This window comes from Ascaphus truei, chromosome 22 (assembly GCF_040206685.1).
Source record: "Ascaphus truei isolate aAscTru1 chromosome 22, aAscTru1.hap1, whole genome shotgun sequence".
Taxonomy (NCBI): Eukaryota; Metazoa; Chordata; class Amphibia; order Anura; family Ascaphidae; genus Ascaphus; species Ascaphus truei.
The window spans coordinates 20,200,502-20,222,701 of record NC_134504.1 but is presented as its reverse complement, the minus strand read 5'-3'; the positions used below and the strand labels follow the sequence as shown (position 1 = coordinate 20,222,701).

Genomic DNA, 22,200 nt, shown 5'->3' with positions numbered 1-22,200 from the left:
GTTCGTAAACACAAGTCCTTAAGATGACCTTCTAGATTTATCCAGATCATTCGAAGGGTCATCATATTGACACTTTTTTTACAATGGTTAACAATGAGTTGGACCAATGTGAAATCATTTCAAATTGGGGATATTACGCATATTTAGCAAGAAAAAAAATTTGGCTTTGAAATTCTTAAAGGATAACAAAAACCTCATTATAAGACAAACGGACAAAGATGGGGGGGTGGTCCTACAAGATCGGGGGGGAATTATGAAAAGGAAGCACATCACCTTTTACATGATGAATCCTTTTACAAAAAACTAAAATATGACCCCACCAATGAATATAAAATGTTTTTGAAAATTCTATTTGATGAAGCATTGGATAAAACCGTGATTACTAAATCTGAATTTGCTTTTCTTTTTGCAGAATTTCCAAAGATTCCAATCTTTTATCATCTGACGAAAGACTCATAAGCCCATCACAAACCCACCAGGAAGACCAATTATTTCTTGCATCCAGTCCCTTACCTCAAACCTGTCACAGTATGTGGACTGTTTTCTGCAGGTCTATGTGGTCTATCCTACCTTAAGGATTCCACTGCTGTTTTAAATCTATTTACAGGTTTTGAGTGGAATAATTCATACAGATGGGTTACCTGTGATGTCCAGGCTTTATACACCCACATTCCACACGATAAGGGTCTGGATGCGGTAAGGTTCTTTCTGGAGGGAGATCCCGTGCTACATGATTTAAATAGGGAGTTTGTCCTTGACTCAATAAGATTCATTTTGAAACATAACTATTTCCTCTTCCTCACTGATTTCTTTCTGCAGGTTTGCGGAACTGCTATGGGTACAAGATTTGCCCCCAGTTTCGCAAACCTGTATATGGGAAGGTGGGAGCTAGAGAGAATCTGGTCTAATAACCCATTCAGCAATAACATCATTATTTGACATCGCTATATAGACGACATCCTGTGCGTTTGTGAGGATGACCTTGAGTCTGTGAACGAATTCCTTGTTTATTTAAGTATGAATGATATGAATCTGATTTTCACTCATGTAACTGACTCTAAAAAATTGATTTTTTTGGATCCAAGTCTTATGGCATCGGATGGTAAAGTGGGTACTAAAACATACATTAAGGATGTGGATTCAAATAATCTGTTGCTAGCAACTTGCAACCATAAGAGTACCTGCATTAGCAATATCCCGGTAAATTCGTTCATGAGAATCGGGAGAAATTGTAGCAGTGATGATGACTTTGAGGTTCAGGCGATGAAACTGTATGAAAGATTTATCCTTAAAGGTTATCCTGTTAGGAAATTGGACGAAGACCATGCCAAAGTTAAAGTTATGGATAGGCGTCTAATACTTAAATCTAAAATTAAGAAAACCGTTATCACTCCTAATAATAAAATAGATGTGGCTTTTATTCTCAATTTTAATTCTGTAAATAAAAAGATTGAAGCCATATTCAGGAAACATCATGACCCTGTTCTAAGCGATTTACTGCTGCGGCCAAGTTTATTCGAGCATTTGCCCGTTCTTGGCCGCAGCAGTATCCTGGCGCGCACCGGAGGGTGACGGGCGCGCGCCGAAGCAGCGGAAGAGCGCCCTCCGATCGGGGCGCTCTCCCTACCGCTGCCGGGTCCGCCGGGTCCCCCGGAACCCCCTGCCGCCATCCCGCGATCGCGGGACACCAGGGCTCCCTCGGGGAGCCCTGGACGCACGTGCAGGGGGCGCAGGCACCCGATGACGCGTGACCGCGCATCGGAGACGCGCGGCACGCCAAGGGGCTGCCACTTGCAAGCCGGGAAATCTCCCGGCTTGCGGTACTGGCCACACTACAATAAAGTGTGTCGCCAGTGTATATCACAAGATTGCCTACATTTATCTACAGGAAAGCACAGAACTTAAAGAATACACTAGCCCCTAGTGATATAGGGAACAAAGTTGAACCAGCAGTTGATAACATGTGGTTTAACAAAAAACCCATGAAAAAATTTCCGTGTGTAAAATGCTTGGTCTGCACATTTTTACACCCGGATAGGAAAGAATTTATTTCAAGGTCTACTAATGAGTCTTTTGAGATAAATGATTTTATTATTTGCAACTCAACACATATTGTGCATCTCTTAGAATGCCCTTGTGGCTTCCAATATGTGGGGCGCACAAAAAGACACCTCAAAATTTGTGTTCAAGAAAACTTTAAAAATGGATATACTAAAAATAATGTATCACGACATTATCTCTCGTATCATAATAAAGGCCCTTCTTTGTTAACATTCAAAGGTATTCAAAAATAGGTGAGAGGGCGATAGAGTTAAAGATCTCTCAGCAAGAGAATCCTCTTGGATTCATAAATTGGATACTTTAACCCCCAAAAGATTAAACGAGGAAATAGTATAGATCAGTACAAAGACCAAACATCTATTTGTTATATGTATGTATGAATGGTTTGCACCTTGTGGTGAACCCTCTGTATTTGCTCTGGGGAAGTCTTCTCTTTATGGTAGACTTGGATAATGATATGCCTACCTCCTGGAGAGTGTACTTCACTTGGCTGGATGTTGTGAAGGGGTTTTTCTTTCCCATGGAAAGGATCCTACGATCATCCACCACTGTTGTCTTCCGTGGACATCCAGGCCTTTTTGTGTTGCAGAGCTCACTAGTGCGTTCTTTTTTTCTCAGAATGTACCAAACTGTTGATTTGGCCACTCCTAATGTTCCTGCAATCTCTCTGATGGATTTTTTTTTTTTTTTTTGCAGCCTAAGGATGCCCTGTTTCACTTGCATTGAGAGCTCCTTTGACCGCATGCTGTGGGTTCACAGCAAAAGCTTCCAAATGCGAATGCCACACCTGGAATCAACTCCAGACCTTTTACCTGCTTAATTGATGATGAAATAAGGAAGGAATAGCCCACACCTGCCCATGAAACAGCTTTTGATTCAATTGTCCAATTACTTTTGGTCCCTTGAAAAAGAGGGGGCTACATATTAAAGAGATGTAATTCCTAAACCCTTTCTCCAATTTGGATGTGAATACCCTCAAATTAAAGCTGATAGACTGCACTTTAAGCCCATATTCATTATTTAACTATAACTTGAAATTATTTTGGTACACAGCTGAAATAACAAAACTTGTATCAGTGTCAAATTATTTCCGGACCTAACTATATATAAAATGCTGTATGGTGTTGTAACAGGGGACTTATCCCTGTTCACAAATGTGCCTCTAATCCAGCAGTGTGGTAGTTAACTGCTGGTAGCAAATTAACTAACACCACCTGCCTGATTACAGGTGGTAGAAAAAGCCTGCCTTTGAGACAGGAAGTGACTCCTTAGTTCACGTGTGAGCTGAACTTTGGAGACAGAGCAGATGTTCTTGAGTATCCCAGGGGAGACTGACCAAGAGAACACAGATCTCTGGAGCTGACAAATAAGACTTCTAAACCTGAATGCTGACACACCCTGAGGGAAGGGAGCTGAACCAGGAACAGAGGAGATTTTCCCTCCAAGGAACAGATAAGACTTTCATTCTTAAGAGACTTCGTATATCTGCTTATTTCATGCTATGTGTTTGGGGCTGGGAGACATGCTTAACTAAGGGAGTTGTGGATTTGCATGGTATTTCACTAGAACCACTCCCAAGTGAATAGAAGCTGTGTTTCCCCCTTGTTTGGATGGTTTCCTAATGTTAAGGAAAAGGCACAATAAAGCCTTGTTATAATTTCACCTTATAAAAGTCTCCATTGTGTACCTCTGTGAGCGTCCGCCTACAGGTTTCTTTTAGTGCTGGAAATTGTCCGTGTGTATATTCATTTTTATTTATATAGCCCCACCAATGCTTTTCAGAATTACCAAGACAGTATGGAGAGATAATATATAAAGTATCACAATTGCGTTAAACAGGAAGATAAACAGTGTGGACTAGATGGTCTGTGCCATACAGAGCGTACAATCTAAATTGAATAATGGAAGACTTACATAATGTAATGCAATTGGTGCATGTGAAATATAAAACATTTTGAGAGAGCAAGAAAGTGCATCAGAAATGCAAGGACTAGCCACAGGCCTTAACTAAGCAAATGCTTAATTGAAGAGATTATATTTCAGATGGGACTTGAAGATCGATGGAAATGCGAAGGCTGAGGGGGAGGGAGTTGCACAACAAGTGAGGCGGGTTTTAGCTCTGAAAGTACTATAGGGATAAATGGATCAAAAAGGAGGGAGAATCTGGTAACCGCGGTCACAGCACTCCACACAACCAACGCTTGGAAAATTCAAAAAACTTTATTAAGCTCCACAGTGAGCATACATAGCACCACTCTGACGCGTTTCGTCTATAGAAAGACTTTTTCACTCTTTGAAAAAGTCTTTCTATAGACGAAACGCGTCAGAGTGGTGCTATGTATGCTCACTGTGGAGCTTAATAAAGTTTTTTGAATTTTCCAAGCGTTGGTTGTGTGGAGTGCTGTGACCGCGGTTACCAGATTCTCCCTCTTACACGTCATATCCGGATAGGAGCACGCCGACACCACGAGGAACAGAGATGGCCACCGGAGCGTTCTTGTAGCTACAGTGCAGAACGGGTGTCGTGAGTACACAAGTATATATGCAGTCATGTTTTAGGCAGTTGTGAGGCTACTTGGCACCGCACTGTGATTTACTGTGGGGTCTTTTCTTTGAAGAGGCTCCGCTGTATCTCTATGGATTGACCAGCCCACTGCCTGCATTACCACTGCTTTCCTCACTAATGATTGTATAGCTTACTTATCAGTGGTGTCAGCTCCAAGATTTATGGGAATAATGCAGACTCAATAGTGCTGCGGTTCAGGAGACTCGGTACTCAACGGGTTAATACCCAAGTGTCTTTTTGGATCAAAAAGGAGACAGCGTTGAGCAGAGCTAGAAGGGGTATAGCAGGAGATTAGAGCTGAGACATAAGAAGGACTAGAAAAATGTAGAGCCATAAACTAGAATCTTATAATTATTTTAGTGTTTAATTGGGAGCCACTGAAAGGATCTAAGGAGAAAAGGGGCAGAGACAGACCAAAAAGAGAGTGAGAACTTGAACAACAGCATTTGTAATAAATTGTATGAAGTTTGGAGAATGGAACGCCAGACTGGAGAACGTTACAATAGGTGGAAGATGAGTGTATGCATAAGAGTTTTAGAATAGGCCAGATTGTGTAATTGTTGTGGAGGGGAAATCAGCAATATTTAGCAACAACAGACGACAGAGAAGCCCAATGCTACATCAAATATGACTGAAATACACAGTAAAATACTTATATATTCTCTTGAAAAAGGGTCATTTAGTTTAACTCTTTGGCCAAAGCGTTGTAAGCTTGCGAGCCACGACAAGGCAGACACCCGTTCGCAAGTCCTAACACTACCAGATAAAGTACTAATATACCTCTATTAGGATTACAATTCTCATTTACCTCTATTAGGAGGGAGAAAGACCACATTGGATCTATATCCACCAGAATGAAAGGACCTACTAACTAGGGAAGTGGGGAGGGGCGGGCTTAAAACCTGGGAAGGAAGAGCCACCAACCCTCAACAGCTGAAACAGCTGAGAATAGGTTAACAGAACACAAAACCCCAGCAAGCTCTTTTTGGGAACCCCTGAGTTCCCAAAAAGAGCTTGCTGGGGTTTTGTGTTCTGTTAATATTTAGCAACAGCATGAATGTGAGAGAAGGAAAGGGATGAGTTAAATATTTTGCCAAAGGCAGCTGCTTTGGAAATTGGAGGAATAATAGTTTTGACTGTTACAACAATCAATAGTGCCCAATGTCATGCAGTGGCTGCAACAGCAAACAAGATCTTATCTTGCATTAAACAGGGAATGGCTGTAAGAGAAGTAAGCATAACTATGCTTTTATAAAGCATTAGTAAGACAACACCTTGAATATGGACTACCGTTTTGGGCACCACTCCATAAAAAAATACATTATGGAATTAGAAAAAGTGCAGAGAAGAGCCACCAAATGAATAAAGGGGATGCATAATCTGATTTATGAGGATAGGCTTGTTAAATTAGATTTGTTTACATTACAAAAGAGATGTCTGAGAGGATATGATAACTATATACATATATATGCAGTGATAATACAAGGAGCTTTCAAAATAATTATTCATCCCAAGGACAGTACAAACTACACTGGGTCATTGTGACGATCGTGAGGGTTTGGCCCGGGATTAATGGGGTTACACCCCCAATTGGCCCCCTCTAACCTCACCAGGGAGACAAGGGGTTAACTGGGCCGAGGTCCAGAAAGGTGATTTAACCCTTGTTATAACATGAAAATGCTTATTCTCCTGTGTAAATGTATTGTTGCTGGATCAGTATCTGCATAACCCACCCACTGGGACTTAAGGGGTTAATCTTATATGCAGTGCTGAATAAACAGTTACCTGAACACTGGTAATTTGGGAATGGAGGGCGCCAGCACCCTGATTTTTGGGGTGCAGCCTCAGGGGAACCCCCCAAGTACCCACATATTAAAAATATAACTTTGTCATAAGAGGAACATATATTTTTGATAAAGTGCCTTTTTGCAGTTTTGAAATGCATACCAGAACCAAATGTTGCCTCTGCCTGCCCTTTGTAATGCATACCAGAACCCAAATGCTGTGCATATGAGCGGGGGTCACTTGCCTATGCAAGCTTCCTCTCTGGAGGTGCATATCAAAAGGGACCCAGAGGTCTGGGCAAGGTGTGATACATAGTGATCAAAAGGTAACTACCTAATTGTTTATGCGGGAAGCTAAAAGCCTGCTTCAAAGGGTTCATTGATGGGGGTAGGGGTGGAGCTACCCAAGAAGGGAATCAAAATGAGTAACCTTATTAAATATAAGAATATTATGAGATGTCCTTGGCTGAACATGCTAAGACTTACATATTTGTATTTCTTGGGACTTCCCCGCCACCAACCGTTACAAACACTTAATATCTGGCCCTTAGTGGCTGCCAGATATTAATATCTCTATTAATTTTCATATTACCCTGTAATGTTTGGTCTCTCTGCGAGCGTCAGGTGTGACGGAATGTATTAATATATCTCACCTGCTTGTATGTATTACGGAACGGGAGTTAGGCAATGATTTGCAGTAAATATGACATTTTGGTTGAGTTCTGAAAGACTGCAACCCCCCCCCTGTTATGATAATGAGCAGGGACGAGGATGTTTTTGTAAACGTGGTAACTCACACTTACACACCAAGGTTTCCTGCAGGAGTGAACATGACAAATGTCCTCCCTGCTTCAAAGGGTTTATTGATGGGGGGGGCTACCCCACGCTGGAAGTCCAACATGAGCTTCAAAAGCTTCAAAGGGACTTTTGCTAGACGGCACGGCGCCGTATCTGGGAAAGAGGGGGTTAAAATGATATATAAGTCAGAACCACCTTTTACCCATTGTTCTTCATGCAAATGTTCTTCATGCAAATGTCTTCATGCATGTGTCCTGCATGTATTGCTGTGATGTCAACTGAAATATGGGAGAAGTGGCCCAGTCTGTATCCTGATGGCCTTCTGTCCTAATCTTTAAGTAAGTGTCTATATTTTGCTGTTATTTGTACATATCTGTTGTGTTCACCTATACTAAGGAATAAATACAATTTGTTATATCTAAGTCTCGTCCCAGTTCAAACCCAGGTATATTTATATATATATTTTTGGTGTAAATTGCAGCCTGTCACAAGCTACCGTGACAGTCATATCTTAAGGTTTGAGGAAAGGACATTTAACCAGCAACAATGGAATGGGATCTTTACAGTAAGGGCAGTTAAAATGGGGAATTGAAACAAACCATATTGCAGGTCATTGGGGACCACTGATTAGAAGACTGGATAATAGGGGGTTTTGGATATCCAGGGGCCACCATTTTAAAGCCATGGGTATAGAGTAAGCAGAACATTTTGTTAATTAAGTAGTGATCAAGTCAATATTGCAAAGTATTTTTTATTAGTAATTTGCATTACAGATTCAAAACACTTCTGTCTTTTTGTTTCCTTCTGTTAGAGAACTGCCTGAATGAGGAGCAGAGCTGTAGCTCTTATATGTCCAGAAGCTGGATCACTTCCTGCAACCCTGAAATGCCAAAAACCAATGATTCCTACCACATGTTGGACATGAGCAAGGAACCAGTGCCACATGATGGTGAATTTACAGGACTTGCACAGCTCAAAGCACAGACTGAATCCAAGTATGGGTCAAGCAAAATATACAACGGAGATTCAAGAAGGAGCTGCAGTGCACAGCTTTTTGTGTGCAAGTGTGGGAAAAGCTTTTCTCTGAATAGGGACTTGATCACACACCTTTGTGTCCACTCTAGCAAGCAACCCTTTACCTGTACAGAGTGTGGACAATATTTTTCACAGAAGGGGAAACTCCTATCACACCAGAGGATTCACACAGGGGAGAAACCTTACACATGTACAGATTGTGAAAAACATTTCATTGATAAGAGCAGCCTCTCCATGCACCGGAGGTGTCATACAGGGGAGAAACCTTTCACATGTACAGAGTGTGAGAAACAATTCATTTATAAGAGCAGCCTTTCCAGGCACCAGAGGATTCATACAGGGGGGAAACCTTTCAGATGCAAGGAGTGTGGGAAAAGCTTTTCATGGAAGACCAATCTCGTAACACACGAGAAGATTCACACAGGGGAGAAACCTCACACATGTACAGTGTGTGACATAAGGTTTTCACAGAAGGCCAATCTCCTCACACACCAGAAGATTCACACAGGGGAGAAACCTTACACATGTACAGTGTGTGAGAAACAATTTAGTGATAAGAGATGCTTCCTCACACACCAGAGGATTCATACAGGGGAGAAACCTTACACATGTTCAGAGTGTGAGAAACAATTCATTGGTAAGCGCAGTCTCTTCAGGCACCAGAGGATTCACACAGGGGTGAAGCCTTTCGAATGTTCAGAGTGTGGGAAAAGCTTTTCACAAAAGGGCCATCTCCTCACACACCACTTGATTCATACAGGGGAGAAACCTTACACATGTAGAGTGTGTGGAATAAGGTTTTCACAGAAGGGCCATCTCCTCACACACCAGAAGATTCACACAGGGGAGAAACCTTACACATGCACAGTGTGTGAGAAACAATTCAGTGATGAGAGACGCCTCCTCAAACACCAAATGATTCATACAGGAGAGAAACCTTACACATGTACAGTATGTGAGAAACAATTCAGTGATAAAAGCAGCCTCTCCAGGCACCAGAGGATTCATACGGGGGTGAAAACTTTCAGATGTAAAGAGTGTGGGAAAAGCTTTTCATGGAAGGCCAATCTTCTATCACACCAGAAGATTCACACAGGGGAGAAACCTTACACATGTACAGTGTGTGAGAAACAATTCAGTGATAAGAGATGCTTCGTCACACACCAGAGGATTCACACAGGGGAGAAACCTTACACATGTACAGTGTGTGAGAAACAATTCAGTGATAAGAGATGCTTCCTCACACACCAGAGGATTCATACAGGGGAGAAACGTTGCACATGTTCAGAGTGTGGGAAAAGCTTTTCACGAAAGGACCGTCTCCTCACACACCAGAAGATTCACACAGCCTGATATCTCCCAGAGAGATAGACACCTCAGTCAGGGATGAACAATTGCTCTGCTTTTGAAGTACATTGTTCACCGATCTGAGTCAGGCCCTTCCCACTTCCACAGTGTTCCCAATCACATCAACTAACACAAATTATTTTATGGCCCAGACCTCCAATGTGTGCTGGCCGGGCTAAGTAGATTACCAGCCCACGACACAAAGGAGTTTTACAAATCCCAATGGTAAAATACACATAGGGAAATAAACTGTCTTATAGGGGAACATAATATACTGTACAGGGTGTCAGCCATTTTGGATTCAATAAAATTGTCACATAAACCTACAGATGCAGCTGTCATTATTCGAACATATCACGGAGCCGTTTTCATATGCTTTGCTGTATTCCACACGGTATTCACGCCGCATTCATGCTGCCAATCACACCAGGCACACTTGTGTTTACCGTGGTTGATCTGTTTTAATTTAATGGTTTCGGATTTCTTTAGGTGCAATTCTTCGTGTATCCACCAGGTGGCAGACATTAATCAATTGTAATGTGTACAGTTCTGTGCTACTGTGTCAATTTGCAGGTGTTTAAAAACTAGATAAAAACCAAGTCTACCACAGTGGTCCATTGTGAATCGACCTTGGTCCTTGAAGACGCTGAAGACGTTATCAAATTTAGGCGTTTCATAATAAAAACGTATAAAACAAAATGCCCTGTGCTTTGTTTCTACATTCCTACAGTATCCTTGCACAATTGCTGACTGGACTGGACACCATGTGTACACCGTACATGTATAAAAAAAAAAAACCTGACTGTAGCTATGCATCTGCGACTGTAGAAGTAATATATGAATATTTCATTTCAAACTATGAGTTTTAAAAATTTTCACCTGACATTCATGGTTGGATGTGTTCGATAAGACAAACCTTAAGTAACGATCAGTCTTTTTTTCACGTCAACCCTCCACCTGGAGATAGAAGAGGAGGGTATTGGGGTGTGGTCCTAGATGGTTACAGTATGTTTGATCATGGCAACTGCAAAAGGAGAAAGGTTGGGTGTAATCCATATAAGATTCATCCATCCCAATCCAGCAATGTGCCGGCACCAGCACCGGCTTACAATAACGGTCCGACCGTCAGTGAAAACCTGGTGAACGGCAATCCTTGCTACCTGTCGCAGCAGGAATACCTGCAAAATTTACACTTCACAAACACATTGTGGAATGCTCAACACATAAGCAAGAAACTATAAGCATGGAAGTGATAAGAATCCATAAATGGGAGTACCCTTTAGGTATCAAAATAACGAGGCAGGATCGCTTATAATCAAATCAACTGGTAGTATCCCACTTGGCACAATAGTAAGGTATACACACAATAAAGTGTCCAGACACATACATGTGACGATGGGGAGAATTTGGCCCGGGATTAAAGGGGTTACACCCCAATTGGCCACCCTCTACCCTCACCTGGGAAGCAAGTGGTTAACTGGACTGAGGTCCAGTAATGTGTTTTTACCTCGCTTCAATATCCAAATGCTTATCCCCCTGTAACAAATGTATTGTTTCTGGGCCAGTGTCTGCACCACACACCCTGGGGCTTAAGGGGTTAATAAGCTACAGTTTAAGAAAATACAACTGTGGTGTGTCTTTTCAGAAAATCTGGGCTTCAAAAGGCTTGATTGAAGTTGGGTGTGAAAAGCAGAAGGGGTTTTTAGTGTACAGTATGTTAATACCTAATTTGCAGGCCAATGGTATATTGCTGGTAGAGACAGCTAGACCCAGACTGGGGGCATTCGGTGTGAAATATAGCACCAGGTGACAAATGTTCACTACCCAGGGGTCCCTGCTTCAAAGGATTTATTGATTGGGGCTAGGGGTGCGGTTACCCAAGGAGAGATCAGAATGAGTGACCTTATTAAATATAAGAATATTATGAGATATCCTCGGCTGAACATGCTAAGAGTTACATACACTGGCGACACACTTTATTCGAGCTCGGCTAGTCCCACGAATTCGGGTATACCCGGGTGTATTGAGGTTTGTGACTGTTTTCTGCCCGAGTGCATTGGGTTATTTTCCATGCAGGGATTGAAGCATTTTATTCCCGCTGGCTGCAATACTGCACAGTATATATATATATACTGCATTACAATTCATGAATTTATGCCATCTGGTAGACACGCGAAGCATTGCAGCCTATTAAATCCTAATCATTATCATTTAACAGATCAGCCGCCCGTCAGCCAGGCATGAACCCAGGCTGGGAAGGCAAATGCAATGGGGCTTGTCAGAGGTGAGGAGCGGCGCATTCCAGGTATCTGCCAGGTACATACTGGGTATTTGCTCGAATAAAGTGTGTCGGTGCAGTATGTGTATTCGTGGGACCAAGCCCCAACTAACGAATACAGACACCTGAGGTTTAGCCGGTTCTAAGAGACATATATTAATATCTCTCTTAATGTTAATATTACACTGTAATATTTAGTCTCGTTGGGAGCGTCATGCGTTCCGGAATGTATTAATATGTCTCTCGTGCTGGTAGGTACTACTGAACTGAAGTTCTGAAGTTATTTAGATAGGAAAAGCAGTTTGTAAACGTCCTTGGGTGGGAGGAGTTTTACTCTGAGGAAAAATGTCAACCTCACCGCTGATTTATGAGAGAGGCTGGGTTTAGGTTATGTTCAATGGGAAATAATTGTATAAGAACCAGGCTCAGCCTATGGCTATTGTCTTCATGTATAGTCTTCATGCCAGAGGTCTTTCATGTCTTTCGTGTCTTGATGATTATGAAGATTGCTGTATGAACTGCCAGTCCAGATGGGACTGTTTCATCATTCCATTTTAAGTAAGTATCCATATTTTGCCTGTTATTTGTATATCTTGTGTGTTCACCTTTATCAAGGAATAAATTATATTTTATCATATCTATGTCTCGTCCCAGTTCAACCCAGTTATATATATATATTTTTTGGTGTATTATTAATAGCCTGTCACAAAGCTCCCGTCACAATACATAATGATTTAGTGTAATGAAATTGATGACAGATATATCTCAAGGACTCACGTATAGTGCAGCATCTTTGGTGGTATTCCATGTCCTCAGGTACAGGTGTGCTTCTGTCTTTAATCGGGTACAAAAGCAGGAACAAAAACACACAGCACTACTTCCCAATGGAATAGATCAAAAAAAGGAGAGCGTTCCCAAGTAAAAAAAAGGCTAATTTGTTAGAATCATGAAGAAAAAACCGGCATACACAGGCAGGAGTCCCACACCTACGCGTTTCAAGTGTTAGCTCTTTATCAAGGTGGATAAGAGGTATTATTACCTGAATGCATTTATACCTAATGTGAGTGCCGACATTACCAATCCCCTTCATTTCCGGGTTTGCCAAAATGGCGCCGAACGTGTAACAGCGCGTCATCGCGATAAAAAAACCTATTGCGCTATGTGTATAGACAACCTAATAGCTTATGGGGACAGTGTTGACTAAGAAAACACTTCTCAAAGATGGCGCGGGACACGTGACGTCAGTGCGTCAGTGCAATAATGAAAACTTTATTGCACTGTGTGTTAACAAAAATAATGACTTATAGAGACATTGTTAGCTAGAAAAACACTTCACAAGGTCCCACCTCCAAATGGTCGTGTCTGGATAGGCAGGGGAGTGTGATGTCAGCAACTCACAATAACAATTAAAGCTTTATAAACAAACATTCTTGACAAATGCATTTTTTCAGGTTATATTTCTCAGACATGTTAAAAACAAAAAACAGCGAACACTTTAATCAATGTATATAAATAAAATCATGACTAAAAAATGTAAAAGAAGATAATATCACAAAAAGGCATAGATCAAATCAAATGCACTATATTATATAACAAAAACATCTCTTACTAATTCATACATTAAAACAAAGAAAAAAGATATATATAAACAATAAAGGAGTTTTAACAAATCTGTGTATGACTGAAGAGAGGAGGAACAAAGAAAAAACAAATAGAATATAATAAACTATAAACCACTTCTGAATTAGCTCCAGACAATATAATTTACCTTCTAAGAACAAATAATTATTAATACTCCCATATATAGATATTTAAAGTGTATTTTATATCATATATCATATGGGGGAAATGATTTGCATTTATAGGAGGGCCCCACTAATACGGCGGGTTCCATTTTGAGGGCCCGCAGTAAAGCGAAAATCACCGGAAAGTGGAACTGGTGATTTTCGTTAGGTGCGCTTTCACAGACCGGCAATGCGCCGTTCCCTGGCTGGCCCGTTCTGCGCGTGCGCGGACATGGTAGCAACATAGCTGCCCCCTTCTCGGCACCGCCATATCAGCGAATCGCCGAAAAGCGGAGCGCCAAGAAGCGGGGCTCTTCTGTATGTTCCAAACTAAAATAAAGTGGAAGACAGATCATATAAATCAAGATGACATATTTTTTTTATGACTCTGTATATATGAAATATTTAGAATTATAATAAGACTAAAAAGTGATAGCCTAATAATAAAATTGCATAAAGTTTTAAATAACATATAACGAAATATGTATAAACAAGGATGTATATCTACATATAAGGATATTTCGAGTAATAATATCCAAATGCTGATTATTTTATTTTATTGTAAGAATGGACTGAGCTCCCAATCAGAGTTAAGACCTTCAGTGATTCTAGTTTCTAGTGTGAATATCCAATAAAGTTCGCGTTTATCTAAGATGTTAATTCTATTACCCCCTCTGATGGGCATGGGAATGTGTTCGATTCCCATATAGGAAAAGTTATTAATATTACAAAGACTACAGTTTGTAAAATGGTATGAAACCGTGTGAGTTAGAACTTTCTTGACAATTAGTCGCATGTTCTCCATTATACGGGTTTTTAAAGCCCTAGCGGACCGTCTGTGGTGGTGAAAGGGTTAACCAGGCCAATAATAAAGGTATTGTGCCTGGTTGGTTAACCCTAAACCTTGTTGGGACTGAAGGGGTTAAATTGTATGGTCACCATAATGCCATGTTTTCCCCCACACTATCTTTATTGTCCCTGTTTTGCAGCCCAGAAGCTAGCTGCAAATATATGAGTATATGTGAACTGTGCAAATTGTATTCGCGACAAAAGGGGGAGCTTCTAGCGCTGAACCAAGCGTCAATTGAATAAGCGTGCCTGTGGTCCGCGGCTCCCTTGCAGTTCTGAAGTACTTCCTAAACCGCAGACTCTTCAGAGAAAGTCTTTACCACAAAGTTAAGTGGATAAGTGGTCGCGGTCTACTTGAAATACTCGGGATGATACAATGTATCCTGCGGTCTCGTTAACCAATTAAGGTCAAGTACCTGGAATGCTTTGTGGTTACCGAGACTGGCAAGCAATGATCCATTGTATGCCAAGAATCCAACCACAGACCACATCACAGAGCTTATTCAATTCAGCCAGTAACATGTGTTAGGAAGGAGCTAGCACTCTCATTTTTGGAATGCGGTTAGTTGCAAATGTAACATGAACATACATATTGGTTTTATATTTGTTGCACATACAGAACCTACATATAAAAATTAACTGTATTCCAATGGAGTTTTAAATGTAAAGGCAGGAACCCTTTGTGACGATCGAGGGGGCCAGGCCAGTAATAAAGGGGTTACACCTGGCTGGCAGCCCCTAAATCATGTTGGGACTGAAGGGGTTAATGTGTAAACTGTGTGTAATAACTTGCATTCCCCTTCACCATCTTTATTTGTCCCAGATTGCAGCTGAATCTCACAGCTGCAATGCGTTTTACACGGTGTGTCCCCTAAATCATAGTTACATAGTAGATGAGGTTGAAAAAAGACTTCCTTCCATCAAGTTCAACTTATGCTAAATTTAGAAAACAGATACTTTATCCTATATCTGTACTTATTGATCCAGAGGAAGGCAAACAATAAACCCCATTAAGGGGAAAAATTAATTCCTTCCTGACTCCAAGAATTGGCAATCGGATTAATCCCTGGATCAACATCCTTCCCATGTATACTTATTTGGTATATCCCTGTATACCTTTCCCATCTAAAAAGATGTCCAACCTTTTTTTGAACAAATCTATTGTATCTGCCATCACAGTCTACATGGGTAATGAATTCCACATTTTAACTGCCCTTACTGTAAAGAACCCTTTCCTTTGTTGCTGGTGAAATTTCCTTTCCTCCAACCTTAAGGGATGGCCCTGAGTTCTTTGTACTGCCCGTGGGATGAATAGTTCTTTTGAAAGCTCCTTGTATTGTCCCTGAATATATTTGTATATAGTTATCATATCCCCTCTTAGACGCCTCTTTTCTAATGTAAATAAATCTAATTTAGCTAGCCTCTCCTCATAAGTTAGAATGTCCATCCCCTTTATTAATTTGGTGGCTCTTCTCTGCACTCTCTCTAGTTCCATAATGTATTTTCTTAGGATTGGTGCCCAAAATTGTACTCCATATTCAAGGTGTGGTCTTACTAATGCTTTGTAAGGGGGCATAATTATGTTTACTTCCCTTCCATCCATTGCCCGTTTGATGCAAGATAAGATTTTGTTTGCCTTTGCAGCTACTGCATGACATTGGGCACTATTGCTAAGCCTGCAGTCTACAAGCACTCCTAAATCCTTCTCCATCAAGGATTCCCCCAATATATCTCCTTTTAATTTGTAAGTCGCCTTTTTATTCTTGCATCTCAAATGCATAACCTTACATTTATCTGTATTAAACCTCATCTGCCATTTACCTGCTGTGACGATAGCTTCCACAGGCTTATTAATATTACACAAAAATAACTGGGTTTGAACTGAACGAGGCTTAAGATATAATAAAGTGATTTTATTCCTTAGGATAGGTGAACACACAAGATAATACAGCAACAAACAAGAAGTACACTTACAGTGGGGTTGGGGAATGAGAAGTATGATGTAGCATTTCTCTCAGCAATCAGGAAATCATTCAGGTGATATCAGGTAACCATATCAGCAAACGAAGACAAAGGATATATGGGTGGACAGCAGTTTATAAACCTTTTGTCCCTCTATCTGTAACATTAAGCACCTGTAATTGGTTTTCAATTACCTCCAGCCAATATTTAACATGGGAACACATTTCAACACATGCCCCCCTGCTAGCTGGCACAGGTGCAGTAGAACTCTGGGGTCTCATTTCTGTAGCCCCACATATGCAAATGGAATGCCAGCCAGTCTACCCATTTGGCTTTCTGGCAGGAAAACCTTTGTTGGAAGGTGTTAAATTGAACACTTAAAAACTGCTCTGGTTTGAGCCTCAAATAAACAGTGAGGGTGACAAAACCCTTTGAACAATACTTAAGTCCTAGACATTCGGTCACCTCTAGGGCCATCTGCTACGTTATGGCCAAAGGAATTTCCTCTGGAACTTATCCATACCTTAGAAAACAGTATTAAGCATAAAACATAGACGTATTAAAATATCCGGTTCCGTTGGGTCTAGCAGGTCCAAACTTCCCAGTTCTCATTGCCAGAACTGGGACACCATATGGTCCAAAAAGCGACTTGCTATGACCTACGGAACCGGAGTTACACAAATGCACATGAAATCATTTTTCACTTTAATACAAAAATCTCCGCTAAAAAAGAAATCTCAGCTTTTCACTAAATCCCCATTGAAAACAACGGGCAGCTCCGCCATAGACTTTCAATGGTAAATCGCCGCCATTGAAGTCAATGGGGTTTTTCTGCCATTGAAGTCTATGGGAAAAATCCCGAACCTTCAAAGGGGTCCATACTCCGTCGGGTTGGTCCAGGCGGGTCAAGGATGGTTCTGCAGTGATGCCGGAGCAGTGGCTACAGATACCCCAAACCTTGATCCACTGAGCTCTCCGGAGATATGGAGTACCAAATTTCAGCTTTTTCCACTTAGTCGTTTTTCAGAGCCGTTTTTGCCGCCGCCGGCAAAGCCTATGGCGCGACCCGCTCTATCTGGTTCAACTCTTATCGGGGGTCCAGGATTCGGGGACCCGGTGGTGGTCGAGTGGGGGGAAGCCCAGGAACTAGGGGCAAAAAGAATTTTATTCCTAGGTGCTCTAGAACTGTTTATTCCCACGCTAATTGACGTTGAACTTGACTCAAGTGATTTTAGCTCTTTTAAATGACATTGTATCTGCTTTGCGGTTTGCGGTCTGGACGGCAGCCAACTCGTTCTTCGAAAGGGTACCTCGAGGAATCTCCATTGAAGTCAATGGGCCCATTGACTTTCAATGGGAAACCGCCGCTCTCCCTCTCGGACGCCACCTGCTGGTCTTTACAGGAAACAGGACTAAAACAGCACAATTCTCCATTGGAATGCATTGAGCCCTAATGGCGGCCAATGGGGACCTGCAAAATGGTGCCTGAAAAGGCGGGAAAACTACACAAAGAGCTATAATCATTAAAGAACTATTAACCCTTGTGCTCCCGGATGGATTCTAGTGTGTGATGCAGACATTGATTAACCCAGACATTACAATGGAACAGGGGAAAATACATTTACAGGTCATAACAAGGGTTAAATCACATTTCTGGACCTCAGTCCAGTTAACCCCTTGTCTCCCTGGTGCGGTCAGGGGTGGCCAAATGGGGTGCAACCCCTTTAATACCGGGCCACCCCCTTTCTCCCTCTACACCTCCCCTTCTTAATGCGTGTCCTGTGGCCCACTGGCCCTAACGGGGAGTGGGGCACTGCTGGCACCATTAATGAATTCAGTCTCAGAGGGATAGTCCTGGCGTGAAAGTCCGTCAGCATTGCTGTTTTCACTGCCCTTTTTGTGCTGAATGGTAAATTCAAATTCTTGCAAAGCCAAGCTCCATCTCAGCAGTTTGGCATTTTCCCCTAATACCCTCTGTAGCCAACTCAGGGGATTGTGGTCTGTGATGACCGTGAAAGCCCTCCCATAGACATAGGGCTGGAGCTTTTTGAGTGCCCACACAATGGCCAAGCACTCTTTTTCAATGGTGGCATATGCCACCTCCCTGGGGAGCAGTTTGCAACTGAGATACACCACAGGGTGCTCTTTGCCGTCGTCCCCCACCTGGCTCAACACAGCCCCCACACCAAAGTTTGAGGCATCAGTCTGAATAAGAAAATGCTTGGTATAATCTGGGGCAGCCAGGATGGGGGCCTCAGCAAGCGCAGCTTTCAGTGCCTGGAAAGCAGTTTCACAGGCAGGAGTCCAGGTGATAAGCACAGGCAGTTGCTTCTTAGTCAGATCAGTCAGGGGTTTGGCCACGACGCTGTACTGTGGGACAAAATTCCTGTAGTAACCTGCAGTGCCCAAAAATGCCATGACCTGTTTCTTGGTTTTTGGAACAGGCCACTGAACTATGGCTTCTACCTTGGCTGGCTCTGGTTTGAGATGCCCTCCACCGACCCTGTGCCCTAAGTACAGGACTTCTGCCATCCCTACCATACACTTAGTGGGTTTTAAGGTAAGCCCAGCCTCCTTGATCCTATCCAGCACCGCAGCTGCATGTCCTGTGTGGGATTCCCAGGAATTACTAAAGACAGCAATGTCATCTAAGTAAGCCCTGGCATAGCTCTGCATCCCTTCCAGTAACCTATTGACCAGGCGTTGGAAGGTAGCCGGGGCATTCTTCATCCCAAATGGCATCACCAAAAACTCATAGAGACCACTTGGAGTAATGAATGCTGACTTCTCCCTAGCCTCCAGGGTCAGGGGGATCTGCCAATAACCTTTACTCAAATCCATGGTGGTCAGATACTTTGCCCCCGCGAGTTCATCTAGTAACTCATCCATGCGGGGCATGGGGTAAGCATCTGACACCGTCCCAGCGTTGAGCAACCGGTAGTCCACACAAAACCTGGTGGTTTTGTCCTTCTTAGGCACTAGGACTACTGGACTTGCCCAAGGGCTCTGGGACGGAGTAATTACCCCTAGGGTCAGCATCTCCTCTATCTCTCTTTCCATACTGGTCTTGACCTCTGCTGACACTCTATAAGCGTGCTTATGCAGAGGCTGCAGGTCCCCTGTGTGTACTGGGTGTTTGGTGAGATGTGTGGTCCCTGGCATGTCAGTGAAGAGGGCACTATACTGAGCTAGCATGTCCCTGGCTTCTCCCTTCTGCCTAGCACTCAACTGTGCCCCTATCTCTACCTGCTCAACAGTGTTTCCTTGCTTTGCCTCCCCTAGGAGATCAGGCAGAGCATTGCTCGCCGGATCCTCCAGCAGTGGGCTACAAATGGCCATTACTGCTCCCATACTCAGTGCTCTGTATTCCTTTAGCATATTAATGTGATATGTCTTGTGCCTCTCAGGCGCTACCTGTACAACATAGTTGCACTCATTCACCTTTCGGATAACCGGGTACGGTCCCGACCAGGCAGCCATCAGCTTGTTCTCCCGAGTGGGTTTGAGAACAAGCACCTGCTGTCCTGGGATGAATTCTCTGCTACGGGCCTGCTGGTCATACCATTGCTTCTGCTTGGTCTGAGCAGCCCTGAGGTGGTCCTGGGCCACCCCCATAAGCATCTCTAACCAGTCTCGGAGATCTACTACATACTGGATCACTGAAGCATCAGTAGCAGTAGTCTCCCCTTCCCATCCCTCACAGAAGAGGTCCAGAGGTCCACGTACCCTGCGGCCATATAGTAGCTCGAAGGGGGAGAAGCCTGTAGATTCTTGCGGTACCTCTCGGTATGCAAACAGCAAGTGCTGCAGGTGAATCTCCCAGTCTTTCCCCTCCGCCTCTATAAAGGTCCGAAGCATCTGCTTCAGGGTACCATTAAACCTCTCACATAATCCGTTTGTTTGGGGATGGTAAGGGGTAGTGCGCCGGTGCTGTACACCGCAAGCATCCCAGAGACAATGTAACAGTTCACTCATGAACTGCGACCCCTGATCGGTTAGGATCTCACTAGGGAAACCTACCCTAGCAAAAATGTGTAGCAGAGCTGCTGCCACTGTCTTGGCACTTATGGTGCCCAGCGCTACCGCCTCAGGGTACCGGGTGGCAAAATACATCACCGTGAGGATGTAGGGCTTCCCTGACCTGCTAAGAATCATGAGGGATCCTATCAGGTCCATCGCTATTTTCTGGAAGGGTTCCCCTATTACCGGTAGTGGGTTCAGGGGTGCCTTCACACGGTCGCCCGCCTTACCCACTCGCTGGCAGGCATCACAAGAGCAGCAGAAATTGCTCGCATCTCGGGATGCCCCCGGCCAGTAGTAACGCTGTAGTAACTGGGCTCGCGTCCTGGTGACCCCCTGATGTCCCGCTAACGGAATAGAGTGAGCTACCCGTAACAATTGCTGTCGGTACCCCTGGGGTACTACTAGCTGTCGCTTACCGGTCAATCCCTTCTCTATCCCCGGGTTCCCTTCTTCTCTGTATAGGAGTCCCTTATGCCATAGGCAGCGCTCAGTGCCCTCCCCTGCCTGAGATTCGGACGCCCGAAGTCTCACGCCAGCCAGGGTAGGGTCTGTCTTCACTGCCTCCCTAAACTGGGCTCCTAAATCTGGCCACTCCCCAGTCATGTCATTGTCAGGGGAAGGGGACAGGGTAAGGGGGAACAGTACGTCAGCCTGTGGTTGCAACTGATCCTGGCTTACCTCCCCGGGCTCCTCTGCGCCCTCTGCTAACGTTGGTCCCAAAGGCTGGGGGACTGGGGTGGCCACCGCCGGCATTGCCGTGGTCTGGCTCCGGGTAACCGCCGCCACTGCAGCGGGCTGGGGCACACGGTCGTAGGTGCAGGTCATCGGTCCCAGGTCGTTGCCCAAAAGAATTTCAGCATCCAAACCTGGTAAAACCCCCACCTCCCGCACACCCTTGCCCACCCCCCAATCCAAAAAAATGCGGACCACCTGCAGGAAACGTGGCTCTCCGTCAGCCACAGTGATCTGCATCCCAGTACCTGGGAGCAATTCCTCTGGCCGGACCATATCAGTTCGGACCAGGGTCACTGCAGCTCCTGAATCAAGCAAGCCGACTGCTTGCCGGCCACCGACTGTGACCGGGGTGAGATGCTTGCTCCTGCCGTCCGTCGGCTGCAGGTCTGCGCGGTGATGTCCTCCACTCCTGGCTGTAGGCACCGATGAAACCGGGGTAGGGGTGACATGGGACGTCTCGCTGGGAGTTGTTTCCATGACCGGTCCTGGTTCTTTGGTGGAAGCCACCCGCACGCGGGCTACCGGCTTTGCAGCTGGGGTGCGTTGCCCTCGATAGGGTACGTTGGAACGCAGGGGTTCCGGGCAATCTGGTCTGAGGTGACCAGTGCTGTTGCAATTGTAGCACCGGCGCTCATGCCGGAGCTCTCCCGCCTTCTGTGACCCGCTGCCCGCAGGCGGCTTTTGGGTCCACTGGGGGGTACTCACAGCTTTCTTGGCCGGCGCCGGTGGGGTTACCGCTTTGGCTGGTACCTTGGCGGTCATCTGGGACGGCTAACCACATAGTCATCTGCCATCCTCGCCGCCTCATTGTAGGTCTTGGGCTTTTTATCATACACAAAAGCCCTCACCGCCGGCGGGCACTGCTGCATGAGCTGCTCCTGAAAGATGAGGTCCAGCAGGCGTTGGTAAGTCCTGGCCTCAGAGCCCTCCACCCAGTGTAACCCGTACAAAGCCATGCGGGTCACATAAGTGACATAG

The 22,200-nt window shown here is 44.0% G+C and overlaps 1 protein-coding gene across 4 annotated transcripts in view; it reads left to right on the top strand.

Moving 5' to 3' along the window:
- Positions 1-22,200, top strand: part of LOC142472489 (uncharacterized) — a 377,773-nt gene that overhangs the window by 226,636 nt on the left and 128,937 nt on the right. The window contains exon 6 of one of the 4 annotated variants that reach the window (XM_075579538.1): positions 8,021-9,917. The exons of the other annotated variants lie outside the window; for them this stretch is intronic. Within the exon in view, the coding sequence (XP_075435653.1) occupies positions 8,021-9,597 (1,577 nt within the window). The 3' untranslated portion in view covers positions 9,598-9,917. Of the gene's footprint in view, positions 1-8,020; positions 9,918-22,200 lie in introns of those variants that run through there. 4 annotated transcript variants of the gene reach the window in all.